We start from the raw sequence: 17,423 nt of genomic DNA on the forward strand, positions 1-17,423 counted from the left end.
CTCAGATATCTAAAGGCTACACCTGGACAAGGTCTTTTCTTCTCCTCTTCATCATAACTGCAGCTAAAAGCCTTCTTCGATAGTGACTGGGCAGGGTGTATTGATACTAGAAGGAGTGTAACAGGTTTTGCCATTTTCCTGGGTAACTCTTTGATCTCATGGAAAAGTAAAAAACAGGCTACCATTAGCAGATCTTCTGTAGAAGCCGAATATCGAGCCCTTGCTACAACAACATGTGAAATTCAATGGCTCCTTTTTGCCTTGCAAGATTTACATATCAGCCACCTACAACCAACACTACTTTATACAGACAGTAAATCATTATTATCTATTGCTACCAACCTAGTCCAGCATGAGAGAACGAAGCACATTCAAATTGACTGCCATCTTGTTAGAGAAAAGCTGCAACAAAACATTATTAAACTTTTTTATATTCCTTCAAGATTGCAGCTAGCTGATATATTCACAAAGCCTTTAGGCTCTCTTCAGTTTCATCACACTCTTCGCAAGATGAACATTCTTAATATACATGTTCATCTTGAGAGGGGGGGGGTGTTGGAGTATAGTTTCACAGATTGAGAAAATGGAGTTAAAATCTAAAGAAGCATGTGTCAAAGTAGACAAACATGAAGAAAATCAGTTATTCTTTCTGTTATTGTATTTTAACTCTATAAATACCTCTTTGTACCTAATTAATTCATCAAGTAAAAAATTCATTTTTTATTCTCAGTTTCCTGCTTCAGTTTTCTGTTTCATTAGAAATTTGACAGCTACTGTGTTAGTTGCTGCCCGTGGGTGACAATTGTTGTGGCCGGAGCTGGCTTGCATGGGGTTGCTGCTGTGAGCGTGTGGGCTGTGCAGGGAGCGACGATGCTTTGAGCCTTCCAGGACGCGACGTCTGGTGACGGAGGTTGGGAGTTTGGCTAGCTGGAGTAGTTGCTGGTGGCCGCGGGGAGCTAGAGAGGTGAGGCGCTGCAGGTGAGGGAGGTGGTCGGAGTGGAAGATGGTGGGAGAGATGGGAGAGACTAGGGGTGACGGCTGGGAGTCGTGTGGTCGAGAAGAAAGGATTTGCTAGTTCGTCGGGTATGGAGGTCGTGGCTGCGACGGTGATGGAGAGGGGGTGACGACTGGGAGTTGTGTGGTCGGGAGGAAAGGAGAGGAGGCTGCCAAGAGGTGGTGGTGGTGATGGAGAGCCGTGAGGCTGCTGGGCGCAAGAAGGAGCTGGATTACGAGGGAGAAGAGAGTGAAGGAGAGAGGGGGGATAGCTTAGGTTGGCTATGTGTGTGTGGGGGTTGTAGCAAGCTTCCAACCCTAAATCTAATAATAATAATAACCCCTTTGTTATATTTGGTTCAGGTAAAAATAGGGTGTCTACAAATTGACCTGGTTGTAATCGGTGCCGCTCCACCTATTAAGTGAGCATTAGTGGAATCCTCGAACTTGCGAGCTTGAGACGTAGGCAGTATTGGTCGAACCCCAATATCATATCATGCATGCACTTTACATTTCAGCACTTTATATTTACTACACATGTATGTTATTCTCACTTGTCTATGAATGCTGCGCATGATTTAATTTATGCACATTATATTTATCTGCGCATTTGAAATTATATAGATAGACCCTAGGTTATGTATACACTACTGTTTGATAGTTTAACTTAGGAGATAATTTTTAAATACCCAATTCACCCCCCCCCCCTTCTTGAGAATACATCAAAGTCAACAAATTTCTCTCAAGGGTTCCTATGGGAGCCATCGACATACTTCGAAGAAATTAATAAATTATATCTAAAGTCAAAATTATATTTTATAGATGTACTATTGTAACAAGTTTCATATGCATTATAATGTTCTTGTAAGTACATTCAATTAAAATTTAATCTTCATATTGTTCAAAATAAACTGAATCATCACTTTGATTTACAATGTGATATAATTCAAATCTTCGCCCCTTTATTTATCTTTTTTTTAGTATTATAAACTCTCATTTTCACTCAAGATCCTAACCTCTCAATTGATCATATTCATATTCATTAACAACTCATCCTTGGAGTCATCCAAATTTGTTGTATATGTTATTGTATTTGGGAACATTTAATAATACAAAACACCTTTATTTTTATTTTTATTTTCAAAAATGACACTCAATACTTTAATATTGATCAATCTTTTGACCAAGCAACATCTAGAGTGGGTGGAAAGAAGTAATTATTATTATTAACCATGCAAAACACCTTTGTCTTTTTAAAATACAACTCTTAGTACTTTAATAATTTATCTTTGATCTTTGGCTGATATTGTGGCTAAGGGTCCGTTTGATTCAAGAATTTTTGTAGGGAAAAGAAATGAAAGGAAAATGAGAAGGAAACCTATTTTTTATTATATTTTTCTCTTTATATAAAATACTACTAAAAATAAAAGTTTGTTGTAATATGATTAAAAATCAAGGAAAATTAAACATAAATGGTGTATGAAACTAATTTTTTTCATTGATTCGATATGTATTTTTATTTTATTTTTCAATTTCTTTGATAACCAAATATGAGAAATTGAATTCTTCTATGTTTTCCTTTGCTTTCTCTCATTCTTTTCTAGTTCCAAACAAGGCCTAAGAGTTACTTGAAAAGAAAAATAATTAATAGTCTAAAACGTACTGTTCTTATAAGGTCTAGCTTAATAATTTCTCACCTGAAAACCGAATATTTTAATTACTAGTCATTTAAAAAATAGTTGAATCCCAATATGTAAATACATTAGATATTTTTAAGATAGCCCTTTACTTTTTTTTACCCAAAAAAAAAAATGCTTCCTATCACGCGCTTATGTCATAGCAAAGAAGAGGAGTGTCTCTCACGAGATCAGGTGTTCAAACCCTCCTGAATTCGTTTCCGCCCCTGGATTCTTGAAATTTACCTCCCTTTGGAGTTGTGGGGTCGGCTTCAAGGGGCGCAGGATTAGTCACGTGGACCGTAAAACGGACACGTGGAAACCCGGTCTGTAATCCAAAAAAAAAAAGAGGAGTAGAGGGACACGTTAGCTCGCGTATCTTCCACTTTTTCTAGGAGAAATTATATAGCGAACCTCCACTTTCACATGTTTGTATCTCTGTTTCCTTAATTATACATTTTCTAAAAATAGGTCGCTCTTTGATATCAATGAATGTAGGACCAATTTATCACATGTCTAACATTAAGCAAACAATCACCCGAACACGTGGAGGGGAGGTCACCAGCATAATTTCTCTTTTTCTAGTATCATGTGGGCTCATGAAAATTGCTAGTCGGTACTCTTCCATAACTCAAAAAAGTCATAAAAGATTATAAAATACCAAGAATAAAGATTTAGTTATCACTACCATTGTATTATTATTTTTAAATTGTTACGATTTATCTAAAGAATTTAACCTAATTATCGCATTCTTAACAAAAATGATCATTTGGAATCAAGTATATTTTATGTCATGCACATAATATTTTTTGAATTGATTTGTTACAAAACTTAATTTGTAGAGAATATATTGACAGTCTAATTAATTTTGGCATGATTTTCTGATGTCAAGATTAAATGTGAATAAATGATTGGTAACAGCTCAATAACGAATCCCATTGATGAATATATCAATCCTAATTATCTGCACACCTTATTTGTATGAGATGCATTAATTTTTTACCTTAATTTTTTGTTATTGGGTATTTATTTAAAGACGGGTTTTTCCGATGAAGAATTAAGCTCAGATCGACTCAATTGACAAATGATGACTCATTTTGAAAATTTATCCTTAAGGCTTGGTTGGAATTTGGAAAATATTAGGTAAAGAAAACAAAAATATTATAGAATTCACATTGTTATGTAACTATTAAGGAAAGTGAGAAAGAAAATAAAAAATATATACCAAAATTATGAATTAAACTTTAATTTTACATATCAAATATTTAATTTTTCTTAATTTTTGGTCGTATTAAAATAAAATTTAATTTTTTATAGTATTTAATAAAGAAGAAAAATATAAGGGAAATGATTTTCCTCCTGATTTTTTTTTCTTTTCTTTAAATAAAATCTTTGATCCAAACAAATCTTAAGAAAAAGCACTCATTAGGGATCTATTTTAACTGAATTTTAAAAAAAAATCTGAGACTTAATTATAAAATATATCATCAAAAACATAAAATTAGAATATAAATAGTCAATGATATCATCACATTACTATCGATCCCTTTGTCTAAAAAAGAAATTTTATATGACCATATGGGAATAGTGTGAAAGAGTGATTCATATTTAAGTTTATATAATATACATAAGAGCTGCATGCATTTTCAAATGAGCTTAAAAAATATTATCCTTATTCACGAGGGAAAAATAAAATATTAAACATAATCAGATCCCGGTATGTGGGACCGACATTTTTTTATGAACAAATGGGAATTTTTTAATAATAAAAATAGAATAAAATTTAAATGTGACTAAAAAAAGAAATTAAAACAATATTATAGAAAAGTTAAGTAGTCATGGATATGTTCAAGTTAATTTCATGTGTGACTGTGTGGGTTTAGATTTGATCTACTTTTTTGGTTACGAGCTCTTCTTATTTATATTGAATTACAAAGGGCATTTAATTTTATTATTAAAAGGTTTACAAAATTGGATCGGACTGAATTGAATAATGAAAATTATTACATTTTATATTTAGATTGTTATGTACAAAGGACAAGTTAATTATTCCAAAGATGGAAATAATCTTAGTAAAAAATTACATAACTAAAAAAAGGGCATTTTAATCTTTTAATTCCTTAATCATTGTTCATCCATGAGAAGCATAACAAATTTTATGCTATATAAATGGATTAAGACTTAAGACATTTTGACTTACAAATTTTATCACACATTAGTATTAAGGGAAAAAAATTTAGGTTCTTAAATCAGACTTTCTCATCTAATAAAAACACTTCAAATAGAGAGTCTCATCAAATTATACGTGAATCTTACCTTATGAGAACTACTATTTGGAATATTTTCATTAAATGTTAAGTCTTGATGAGAGAATCACATTGAGCCTAATTTTTTTCCATGCTAAGGATATTTAGTCAACCTAACCTAGTCAAACTGTCAAACAAGTGCAACATACATGAAGTCCTCCCCTCTTGGATAGGTCTATCCACACATTTGTTAAGTGATTAACTATAACAGCCTAACTATTATCAAGAGGGAGGGGAAAAAATTTTAAAAAAAAAAAACCCCTTTTTAGGGGCATGAATTTTAGGTTTTTTATGTGAACTTATATGAATTTTTAAATAAATTTGATTGCAATTATATTGTATTTTACGTAGAGAAACAAATTCAAAGTCAATATCTAATTATATTTTGAGATAAAATTTAATAGTGTTTGGATCAAGGGTTTTGTTTAGCAAAGTAAAAATAAGAAGGAAACTCAATTTTCATTATATTTTCTTTATATTTTATGTTGTTAAAAATTAAAATTTGTTTTAATATTACTAAAATCAAGAAAAAAAAATGTTAATGATGTAGAATGGAGCATAAAAATATACACCTTAGTCAAAGGGTAGTCATAAGGCTATTATACAAAGTAAATATGTCAATAAAGACATGGACTACTAGCCATTGTTAAACATGTCTAAGGACTTGTATTTATAGGAAAATTGGGCTACTAGCCGTTTTATGGCCATTAGGCATTTAAAATAATAAAAAACTATGCAAACTAGTCGTTTATAGCCATTGGGGCAGAAATCTAGACACAAACAGTCGACAGTTTTCCCAAAATCGTCAACGATTTTCCTGAAACCGTTAAAGTCATCAACATGAAAGTTGTGAGATTTTTTCTTAACTTTCCATAGACATCAAGATCGACCTTTTTGGATTTTTCTAACAAAAGCTATTTCCCAAATACCGAAAGGTGTTCAGAAAATTTGATAGGTGCATAATTGAGATTTTAAACCCAACCAAAAAACCTTTTAATCACTTAAAACATTCTTGGACAAAAGTATATAAAGTCTAATGAAGATTAAAACATGTCCAAGTGAGTTTTTTCCTCAAATGTAAGATACCTTGATTTATGAAAATACAATTGAAAGATCATTTGATATCTTATATACTTAGAATGTCATTTTACAAAGATATACTTAACTTTCTTAAAACTTTAGGACATTAACCATGCTTTGACAAAATCAGGACCAAGTATAAAAATGTTCTTAAAATTAGGATGTTAAAAACTTGTCCCTTTGAAAACATATTTTGAGTTTAGGATTGTTTTTGACAAACTCTTTGAATTTAACTTTGAAAACCATGAATGTGAGTTTGTGACTTTAATGCAATCCTATAAACTCAAGTGTCATAATATGCATATGCAATGCTCAACTCTTGCTCAGAAATCATGCAAGAAATACACCCGCAAGAGTTACAACATAGACTACCTCAAACACTCCCTAAATACATATAAGACTACATTAAGCTTCCTTTGGTCATGCTTAGGTCCTTACAAGTACATGTCCATTTGATCTTTCCTTCTTGACATCTACTCGGTTCGATCTTTGCCTTTTGATCAATACTTCAAGTGTTCATCCCTTGAACATATACTAAACATAATCTACAAAGATAGGAAAACACTAGGAACAACAAGTAAGTTAGTATCATCAAAACACAATAAACTACGATGGTGTAGTCATCAAGGCTAACAAGTGTACTAGCACAAGGAGTTGGAATTGTACTATTCCCAATAGTCAAGACAGATCTATTAAAATCTTGTACTACAAACCTACCAATATTGTGTCCAATTTCATTTAAGACTGTGAACAATAAACTTATATTCTATAAGAACTAATGATCTAATCTTATGTGTATAAGTCATACTCTACACATTAGATCACCTACTATATAGAATAAAAGACACATGCATAATCATTAAATAAATAATGTCAGGCAAACATTACTTACAAAGAATCTCATTAAAATGGAATAACTAAAGCTATTAATAAATACTGAAACTAATTCATAAAGCATGTCTTTTAGTATAAATTCCTAACAAATACATCTTAGACATAGTTGATAATTTTATACTAAATCAAGTTCAAACTTTAAAAGAAATAATTTTGAAACATTATATTTTACATATTTTAATAATATTTATTTCCTTTAACTCATGTATACGCTCAAATTAGACTATACAAACAATGTGAATTCACATAAATATATATATATATATATATATATATATATATATATATATATATATATATGCACAACTTTAATAAAGAGATTTGAAATTGTCGTGATACTTAAAGTTTTTTGTTTTTGTGGATTATAAAAAAATTAACAATTGGCCGAAGAGATAAATTGACATAAAATTTGGTAGGGTGTTCACATTATTTGTAATCATTTAAATAAAAAAAAATGTTATATTACTCGCTCGTTAATTATAAGTGGCAAGAGTATTTTTCTCTTTCTCCTTTTTGCCTTTCTTATTTTCCCTGGTTGTTCATTTCTTTGGTGTGAAAAGAATAAGTTGACTAGGGCTTATTCAAGTTGCTTGTCCACGTGCCACCTACTGGAGATAAGAACTTATATAGTATGGAAGACTAAAGATTTAGATTTTTATTGATTTTTGAGAAGTTTAATATAATTTTTATACTATATTTATTTAAATTTTTATTTTTTCAAATGCAAGATAAAGTTAATTGTTACAATTAATAATTGAGACATAGCTATAAATGGAAAGAAAATCTATAATGGACAGACACGTACTTTTAATTTGATTACAATATATCAAGTCTAATTGCCTTAAGTATTAGTTTTATCACTAAATCCAAGTTATGAAGTTTAAACTAAATGATCCTCTGTATAAACTCTTATTTTTAACCCGACTACAGATTATCAAGTTTAATTCAACCTTATTAAACCATCCCTTGATGATTATAATTCAAATTAATGAAATGAACTCAAATCGAGCTTATAATTGAGTTGTTCACGAGTTGAAAGGTGCTATAAAATTAGGCTTGAGAATAACTCGATTATATAGTGAACGAGTCTGAATAAGCTCTTATGAAGTCAAGGTTTAAGTGGTTTGATTCGTTTGTAGCTCCATTACTAACCAAACACAAAATTACATTCTAGAAGTGATTATATTTTTGTCTTAATTACATTTGTCTCTCGATTCCTTATAATGTAAATTCCATTCTACAAGACCAAATAGAAAATAAGCTCTCAAACATAGGTCTAGTGAATAATTTTTTAGTGAAAAATAACACTAAGTGTAAGCAAAATAAGTATCATTATCTCTTGAGATAAAGATTAGATGCATTGTTTAATGAAATTATTACTTTTAATAATGTCAATATATGTCGTCACTTTGTCGAATAGATGCCATTATCCCTTAGTTTGTGTATGGAAGCATTAATTTCAAGCATTGAACTTAGACTTGAGTATATCTAGAAAAAACTCCATCAATACAACTTTGTATTGAATTTTATTTTATCCAAATTCATACAAATTTAAATTTAAAATTCTAAAAAAAGAAAACTACGTTACATTACGTCTAGTTCGAAGAATAAAAAGTGTGCACGAAACTTAAAATTGTATTAAAAATATAATAATTTGCAAGAGAATACTTTTGTAAAAGTTTATCTTGTTACATTTAACGTGAAAAATGATAATGAGCGCATACATTTCATATAGTAAAATTTAGAAATATTCGTTATTCTCCCATTTATGCTATATGAATGAATGAAATGTTTATAACATAAAAAATATGTTGTTACTATAAGACAAATAATAATGTGAAATATTTTTTGAGTCCATAATAAAGACTAGATAAGGAATAATTATCCCAAATTTCATCATGGGAATGTCTATTCGTTTCTTATTACATACTGAATGAAATAATTAAAAATATATAAGGAATAATTATTCCCTTTGATTCCTAAAATTTAAATTATATTATATCTTATTCTAATGAATAGCTATTTCGCCGAACCAAACAAACAGTTTTGGTGATCGATTAATTAGGCATAGTTTTTTATTATTTTATTTTATTTTTTTAAAGCATAGTGTGATAGCAATTGAGGGGTACTCTCCTAAAATATCATTGAAGAACATACTAGAACAGGCCACCGCATATAAATTGGAATATGACTTTTTAAAAAAAGAAACCACTGATTGATGAGAATATGATGGGAATATGCTTTGAAACTTTTATTATTCTACAACCTTAATTGACGACAAATTGTTCTTATTTAAACTCAATACTTAACCTTGCCACTTATTTTCAAACATTTTGACCGTTACTTTATCCCCAAATTAAAACATTAACGCCTTTGTTTTTGTGGTAATTAAGAATACCAATTATAAACCTTGCTATTTTAATTAAAGCAATAATGTTTTTAATTACTATGTATTCGGTAGCATGATTTTTTTTTTTTATGAATTTGGAGAAAAATTAATATAATTTAATTTTTTTTATTTAAATACAAGACTTAAAAATTTCGCTCCAAATGCAAGGTTAAATTTTTTTTTTTATTTTAAAATGCACTCAATATTACAAATTACGAGTTATTGTTTAGTTATAAAATTTATGAACGGCCAATAAATAATTAATTTAATAAAATAATTTTAATTTTAAAAGTTTAAATATTTTTATAGTTTGCTCTCATTATTCCTATTAACATCTCTATTATTAAAGTAACAAATATTATTTTCAAAAAAAAAAAAAAAAAGATAGCTATAGTTATTATCAATTGAATAAACAAAATGAAAAAAAAAACTGTGCCGTCAATTTGGTCACCTGCTATATTTAATTTGTCAAAAAAATGATAGGAATACAAAAAAGAAAGAAAAAAGAAAGAAAACAATTGTGTAAGAATCAAATAGTCTGTAAAAATAATATTTTAACATCTCGTTAATTTTTAGGTAAATAAATATGCGAGAGTTGGTCCTATAAAAACTGACATTTCATAAGATAAAAATAATCAGATTTGGAAAAGTTGTTTCTTATCCATGGTATAATATTAGTTAGAATAATATGAAATTGTTTTTTTAGAGACATTATAGTGGTCAAAACTTGAGACATTTTTGTTGGACGTCTCGGGTTCCAATAGTGGGAGGGATGAGAGATGGACTACTTTCTGTTATGCAATTCAAGCCCGGTATAAGCTTTTAATTAATAGGGGGGAAAGATAATGACCTTAAAAATCAGTTTGCAATAATTATTATATATTATATTGTGCAAATTGAATATAACCTTGAAATTGTAGTTAGAGTTCAATTCATTCATAAAACTAATTACTACCCGAATGTTGGCATGACATGGACGATCATTCCATTCACCAATTATTAGGATGTTGGCATGTTACGAGCACAAATTTCAACAACTCTTTTTATAATATTTACTGCCCAATATTGATTATCAGCGCTAATTTGTCTCCCGAGTCAAACATAGTGGAACCAAATCTATCATTGAAAAAGCTCAAACAAAACCCTAATTTGCAATTAATTGCTAGTACACTGCCCTCATCTTTGTTACCGTTAAAATCGAATATTCCCTGTGTACGTGTTAGCCATTGTATCTAGTCCTACATCATGTTTTTGGGGCATTTAATCCTCTCTAAGACACCATGTATCTAACCAGACTAAATCGGACCACAACTTGCTACCTTCATCATAGAGAAACCTGGTTAATTTGTATGCGACAGATGACAATGGGGCACCATTATCCACTCATTACACGGAGAAGGAGACCGCCATTTCGACACTTGACACTTGGTGAGAGAGGGAAATAAATAAATTAATAAACGAGACAAAAATGAATGTATACTTTTTGGATGTAAGTCAACACAAGAACAGAAGTTTGGAACATGGGGGTGGAGTAAAAAATTTGAAGGTGTGTTTTGTAATTTTCTCCGACCAAAAAGAAAAAAAGAAAAAAGAAAAAGAAAACTACATTCCCAAATGACCGAAATCCTTCTTTCTTTCTTTCTTTCTTTCTTTCTTTCTTTCCTTCTTTTCTTCTTTGTTTGGGAAAATTTTTTTTAAAGGAGTGCTAGACTGGACTATTGGGCTGGTACATGAACAGAATTGTAGAGAAGAGTCAAAATACAAATGAATGAGATCAGTTTCTGATCTGTACTCCTCATCTTCATCTTCGCCAGCGTACCGCCAAATTTGACACCATTTCCATTCCACTCCCCCTCTTCAAAATCCCTACCTACTCCCTTTCCTCACTCCACTATAAACCCTGACCCAACCCTAGCCTCAGCCACTTGGCACCCCCTCGCCCTCTTTCCTTTTTCTTTTCCTTGTAATTTCTACCCCAAACACCTTCAATTTTTTTCCCATACGCAGGAATCTGATTTCCCAGGTGAACATGATTGTCATTTTGGAGATAGAGAAGGGCAATATCGTAACTACATACAAGCATGGAAGGGCGAAAAAGACCCTCAACTCGAAATAGGTCACACGCATACATACATACAGAAAGCCAGAGAGGCAATAAAACGTGTCCGTGTTTCATCGTTTTCCCTTTGCTCTCTTTCTTCTCTCAGACTCTTCTTCTTCTTCCTTCGTCGTCTCTATAGCTTCTGTTAGCCGGCCCTTGTCTCGCAGAAGAAACTGGAACTCTTAACCGCACTCTACTGACCCAGAACATGGAACTGATTAGAACCGTTGAAATTTGAACTGTACAGACTCCTCGCACACCGAAATTTTTTTTCCCTTTTCTGGGCAATTGTCGCCGGCGAGTGCTCTTCTCTGGTTCGGCGAAATCCTTGCGATTCCAGCAATGTCGGGTTCCGGTGGGGTTTCCGTGGCTCGCAATCGGAGCGGAGACCGGTTCTACAGCCCGCCGGCCGTGCGGAGGCACCACCAGATGTTGCAGCAGCGTAACCTTCAGAAGCAAACGGGTATGGGTTCGGTTATGGGCTCAGGGTCGGGTGAGTCGGAGACCAGTACGGGGCCCGACAACTGTTCATCCTCGTCGTCCTTGACATCTTCTGCGGGGCCCACGGGCGCTTCCAATTTGGATCGGTTCTTGGAGTACACGACTCCGGTGGTTGCGGCTCAGTACTTCCCTAAGGTACTACTGGAGACGGGAATTAGGGTTTCTTTCTTTCTCACTTTCTTGCTTCTTGTGTTCGTGTTTCTGTTTGGTTGCTGAGGGAACTTGGAAATGGAAAGAAAATGAGAATTGTTGATGTTGTGTTGGCAGGCCAAACTTGAGAATTGTTAATTTTCTTTTTATGTTGATTTGTCTTTGATTCCTCGCCTCGCAACTCCAAAAAATATTGGAATGATGAGAAAAATTTTAGTTCTATGACAGAGTAATTGAAGGACAAAACTTGAGATTTATTTTGAAAGATGTGATTAATTCTATTTTATAATGATTATGATTTTGGTTTTTAACTTTTTTGTGGCACTTGGGAATTTAGAGTTGCACGAGGAGTTGGAGAAGTCATGAAAAGGAGTTTCATCCATACTTTGTGCTTGGAGATCTATGGGAGTCATTCAAGGAGTGGAGTGCATATGGAGCTGGTGTGCCTCTTTTGTTGGACGGGAAGGACTCTGTTGTGCAGTACTATGTCCCCTACTTGTCTGGTATTCAGCTTTATATTGATCCATCGAGGCCTCCCTCGAAAGGAAGGTGAGTTAAAATTCGTCCTTCAGTTCAATGCCCTGTGCGTGGCTCTGGTTGATTTGGTTTCTTCTCATTGCTTGATTTTGATTGTTCTTGTTTGTTTAGTTTGTTTGAGTTTCAAAATTAAGTGCTTTGTAAAATATTTGTATCACCCATGGCTTTGTGGCTTATCATTGACCTCCTTGTGATTATCCTGATCAATTGCCTGAAAGTGTATTTGAAGAAAAAAGAGTTCAACTTTAAATATTTGAAAGCATGATGAATGTTTCTTCTTCTTCCTTGAGGCACCAAGATAAATAGGAAAGAAATCTATAGAAGGCATGACTTTCCTCATGCTGCACTGATGAAGTATCTTTTTCCCTTGTGTGTGTTTGGGGGGGGGGGGGGGGGAGAAGAAAAAGAAGTGTGCAACCATTGGGATTTGAACAGAAGTTATGTTTTTGTGTTACTTAGATACTTCTTGGTTTCCTTTTGACTGCCGACTCTGTGCCAATTAATTTTTCTTGAAAATGCTGCATTTTAATGAAAGAATGCAAGGATAATTCTTGTTACAGATTCTTTTAAAGCCCAATTGGATTGTTTATTGACTGTTGCAAGTTTTATGCAGCTTTTTTAAAATAAAAAAAATGGATTAGACTCTAAATTTATTATTATTATTATTATTGTCGTCATCATCATCATCTAAGTGACTATGTAAGTGAATATGGACTAAATGATTGCTAGAGAACAACCCTGATCTGCGGCCCATGGTGGCATGTGGATACCTTTTATACAAGCAACTATTAAGTTTTTGAAATGCCCCCGGGCATATGGCTGGGTGGTAAGGGCGAACCTTATAACCCCAGTGGTCCGGGTTTGATTCCTGCTGCTCTCCTCGCGCTGCACATCTGTGATTTACTTCCTGTGTGTTGGCTGTGGGCATGGCTGGCGTAGGCAACAGATTAATCTGGGCAAAAATGTTTGGGATACTGTTTTTAATCCAAAAAAAAACTATTTGAGTTTTTGTAAGTTGGAGGGTAGAAAAGATTTGTAGTTTGGTGATTTACTCGAGATAACAAAAGATGTTTCTTGAGGCTCTGGGGATTTATTTTATAGGCTTGGTGGTGAAACTAGGTTACTTTTGCCCATTGGAATCACTGAGTTGTAAATTCATTCCTTGGTTGACCACCTACTAGCGTTAAATGCTGAAAAATGGCAATTACCAAACAAGTTGATTGAACGCTAGAGGGAGGCAGGTTGACCTTTTTGCTTATGTCTCGAGGGGCCCAGTGTGTTGTGCACTTGGCAGTCTTGTATTGGGCAATCATCTCCCCTTGGCTTCTGCCTGGTAACTGGCCGAGGATCCAGTGCTTTGTGCACTGTGGACCTCCCTTTACCTAATTTTGGAAGTTTTTTTTTTTTTTTTTTTCAGTTTTATGTATTTTTCAATACTTACAAATACACAAAGGATATTCTCAGCACCATTTTTTCTGATGAGAATGCATGAAATTAACATATGGAATCAAGAGAAAATGCTAAAGCATCAAAAAGTTTTCAAGATTCAAGTTCAACCTATTTAAATCACCAACATGACATGGGTGGAACACACCCACTGAGTACCTCTGCAAAGTTCAGTGAAAAATACTATTGGTTCTTGCAATTATCTTGACCACTAGTGAAGAAATTTAATTAAAATCCATTTCAATAAATGAATTGAAGTATAGAAACACTGTTAATATAAGCAAGAGCAGATGCATTTCAAATAGGATTTGATGAACAGGTTGTCCCACCATTTTGGAAAAATATGGATAAATGTTTGTGGGACATCTCATGTCAGGGAGGATAACAAGCACTGGAAGTTGCCAGTGCGTAGTTTCTTATAACAGCAAACTCATGCTTTAATAATAGAGAAAAGATACTTGGTTAAGGGCCCTTAATGCTCACCCTCCTACCAAAAATTAAAGAAAAATATTTAAAAAAAAAAAAAACCTGCTTTGAGCTTTGCTTGAATTCACTTGAGTCATCTAGCCTATATTGAGTGCTTTTCTCAGGAAGTCGAGGTTTTTTTTTTTCTCAACAGCAATTCCAGACACCATTATGCATCAAGTTCAGCTATATTTCGGGAGGGAAAAAACTACATTGAGTTACCCAGTATATTCTGCAAACTGGAGGTTGAGCTGCGTTCTTATTTTGGAACTATGCTTCCCCATAATGGAAGTTGGAGGAATGCTTGTAGTTGTAGATTTCTTGAGATTTGCAGTTGTGGATGCTATAATAACTCCTTATAGGAAAATAAGTTTTCTAACATAATAGAATTACTCCACTCCACGTGGTGAGGAAAATCATGATGGGCTAATTTAAAGAAAATGCCCCTTGAGTGTATGTATGCTTCTGATCCTTTAGCATAATAGTAATTCCCATTTCTTTTTTGCAATATTCTTTAAGTATCAACAGGCACATGCTTTATACATTTCTGGGCAGCACAACTTATTTTGTGAGCCTGCTGTTTTTGGAGGTAATTTGTGTTTACATGTTCCAGAAGATTAATTTGTGTTTTAGTTCGTGCCCTCAACATTTGCCTTCCTATATCTGGCAGTTAGGAAGTGCAGGTATTGGGATCAAATCTGTTTAATTGTATTTGAGGATATGACTTGAACTAGAATGTGATTTATTTGTCTACCATCACTTGCTAGAACTAGTTTAGCCTTCATGACAGTTGCTCATACAGAGACTTTACCCTATGAGTCATAAATTTACTATTTGCATGACATGTTTTTTGCTTCTGTATTGCTACAGGAGGGCTGGTGAGGATAGTGATACTGAATCATCCAGGGAGTCAAGTAGTGACGGCAGCAGTGACTTCGAAACTGGAAAAGGACCCCATAATGTTGCTCCAGGAACTTGGAACCAGGACCTTACAGATGCGAATATCCAGAGCTTGAGAAGACTCTCTTTAAGAAATAAACCCGTCACGAATTTCTCAAGAGATAAAAGCGAGCATGCTGGTCTGCTTGTGTTTGAATACTTTGAGCAAGATCCGCCATATAGTCGGGAACCTTTGGCTGATAAGGTAATCCCATCATCTCCTGTGATATAATATGATGTCTTGAACTTGTAAATGTTTCCTCTGTGATGATGCTCATGCATTGCCTTGCCCCAACAGATTTCAGTTCTTGCTTCTCGATTCCCTGATCTTAGGACATTCTGGAGCTGTGATCTATTGCCTTCAAGTTGGATTTCTGTAGCTTGGTATGTTTTTTCTCCAGTGACCAAAAGATTTTTCTTCGGTGGTGTAGTACAACTGTAGTTTTTTGTATCTAAGATTATTGCTGCGTGCATTCTTAAAGGTATCCCATCTATAGGATACCAACAGGTCCAACATTACAAAATCTGGATGCTTGCTTCCTTACCTACCATTCATTGTCCACACCCTTTGCAAGTAAACATCTCTCTCTCTCTCTCTCTGTCTCTCTCTCTCTCACATCCAGTGTGTGTAGATTTTAATGTTTTTGGCTTATGTGGGATAGGTACAAGTGTCAATTGGCTGCATTTTCCTGGTTCAAATGCTAGGGAGGTTCCTGATGCTGACTCGTTCAAGCTGTCGCTGCCCATCTTTGGGCTTGCTTCCTATAAGTTCAAAGCTTCTGTTTGGCATCCTAATGGAGTTGAAGAATGTCAGATAGCTAATTCTCTCCTGCAAGCTGCTGACAACTTTCTCAGGCACTCACAAGTTAATCACCCAGACTACAGGTTCTTCATCTCCCATAGCCCTTACCAAAGGTGAGGATTCCCCTTGAATGCATGCAATCTACTCTTGGAAAATGCAGGGAAATTGATGTTTTTTATCCATTAAAAGAAGCCCTAACCCCCCCTCCCCCACCAAGTGAAGCGGGACTCTGGTATATCATGCTGTGTAGCATATTGCTTTTCGGTAATTATGCCCCTGTTTAAGAAAGTGTACTTCAAAACTGTGGTTGTGGATGTTTTGGGGAAAGTTTTGTTTGCTAGGCAGGATAGCAGCGGCCATTGCCTTGGCAATGGTGATAATCGATGAGTATGTATGGTGGTTTTATTTTTGTGGTGTTATCAAACGATGTGTAGGTGTGAATGTAATGTTTCTGAGGCACCCGGTGAGGCTTTCTGATATCCCACCCATAAGAATCATCATGTTATATGATGTTGGGATAAGCATGGGAGGCAGTTTATGGCCTGAAGATACTCTTTCGAAGGTTAGATGATGACGAAAAGAAGAAAAAATAACTTGAATAAGTGTATATTATTTGTGAAACTGTTGATATAGGAGTCAGTTATCATTGATTCCCTGATGCTTTTGCACATTATCTTGTTGAAAAGCTTCAAACATTTACTAAAGTATGATAATGTTAAATCTTTTGGGCTTTTTTGTTTCACTTATGTTCGGATGTTAAGTTTCCTGATTTTTGCTTTATGGGGAGTTTCATAAGTGATGTGTTTTGATTAAAATGGTAAGATCTTAAGCCCATAGAATAATTATAGTTAGGGTATGGGTTAATTACGTAGTTCATTATATGCATTATTTGTCGCATATTGTCCTTTAAACTTTAAGTTGTGGTATTGAGTTTTGTATGAATGGTAATTGCAACATATGAATTGCTTTAGATTCAAATATGTTTAGTATTTGGTTGCATTTTGTAAAATGACACTTTTTAATTTTGTATAGACGTCGAATTGAATCTTATAAAAAGAATTATTGTTTATTGATATGAGATAAATCTCTTATTGGGTATAGTTACTAGGGCAAAAGAAACATTTTTCATATTGCAATAATGCGT

The 17,423-nt window shown here is 33.6% G+C and overlaps 1 protein-coding gene across 1 annotated transcript; it reads left to right on the forward strand.

Annotated features, from left to right (window-relative positions):
- The first annotated feature begins 11,126 nt into the window (after positions 1-11,126).
- On the forward strand, positions 11,127-17,021 carry LOC131150762 (uncharacterized). The gene is made up of 6 exons (XM_058101697.1): positions 11,127-12,075; positions 12,428-12,639; positions 15,409-15,682; positions 15,776-15,861; positions 15,960-16,051; positions 16,140-17,021. Exons 1-6 carry the CDS (start codon positions 11,782-11,784, stop codon positions 16,394-16,396), a joined length of 1,215 nt encoding a protein of 404 aa, XP_057957680.1. The 5' UTR covers positions 11,127-11,781; the 3' UTR covers positions 16,397-17,021.
- Positions 17,022-17,423: the final 402 nt, after the last annotated feature.

This window comes from Malania oleifera, chromosome 3 (assembly GCF_029873635.1).
Source record: "Malania oleifera isolate guangnan ecotype guangnan chromosome 3, ASM2987363v1, whole genome shotgun sequence".
Lineage (NCBI taxonomy): Eukaryota > Viridiplantae > Streptophyta > Magnoliopsida > Santalales > Ximeniaceae > Malania > Malania oleifera.

What these genes read in the sequence shown, in the direction of transcription:
- LOC131150762 (XM_058101697.1), top strand. Translation starts at nt 11,782, where the DNA reads ATGTCGGGTTCCGGTGGGGTTTCCGTGGCTCGCAATCGGAGCGGAGAC. An exon ending in CGGCTCAGTACTTCCCTAAG is followed by an intron (nt 12,076 to 12,427) that starts GTACTACTGGAG and finishes TTGGGAATTTAG; the next exon opens with AGTTGCACGAGGAGTTGGAG. An exon ending in ATTGTCCACACCCTTTGCAA is followed by an intron (nt 16,052 to 16,139) that starts GTAAACATCTCT and finishes TATGTGGGATAG; the next exon opens with GTACAAGTGTCAATTGGCTG.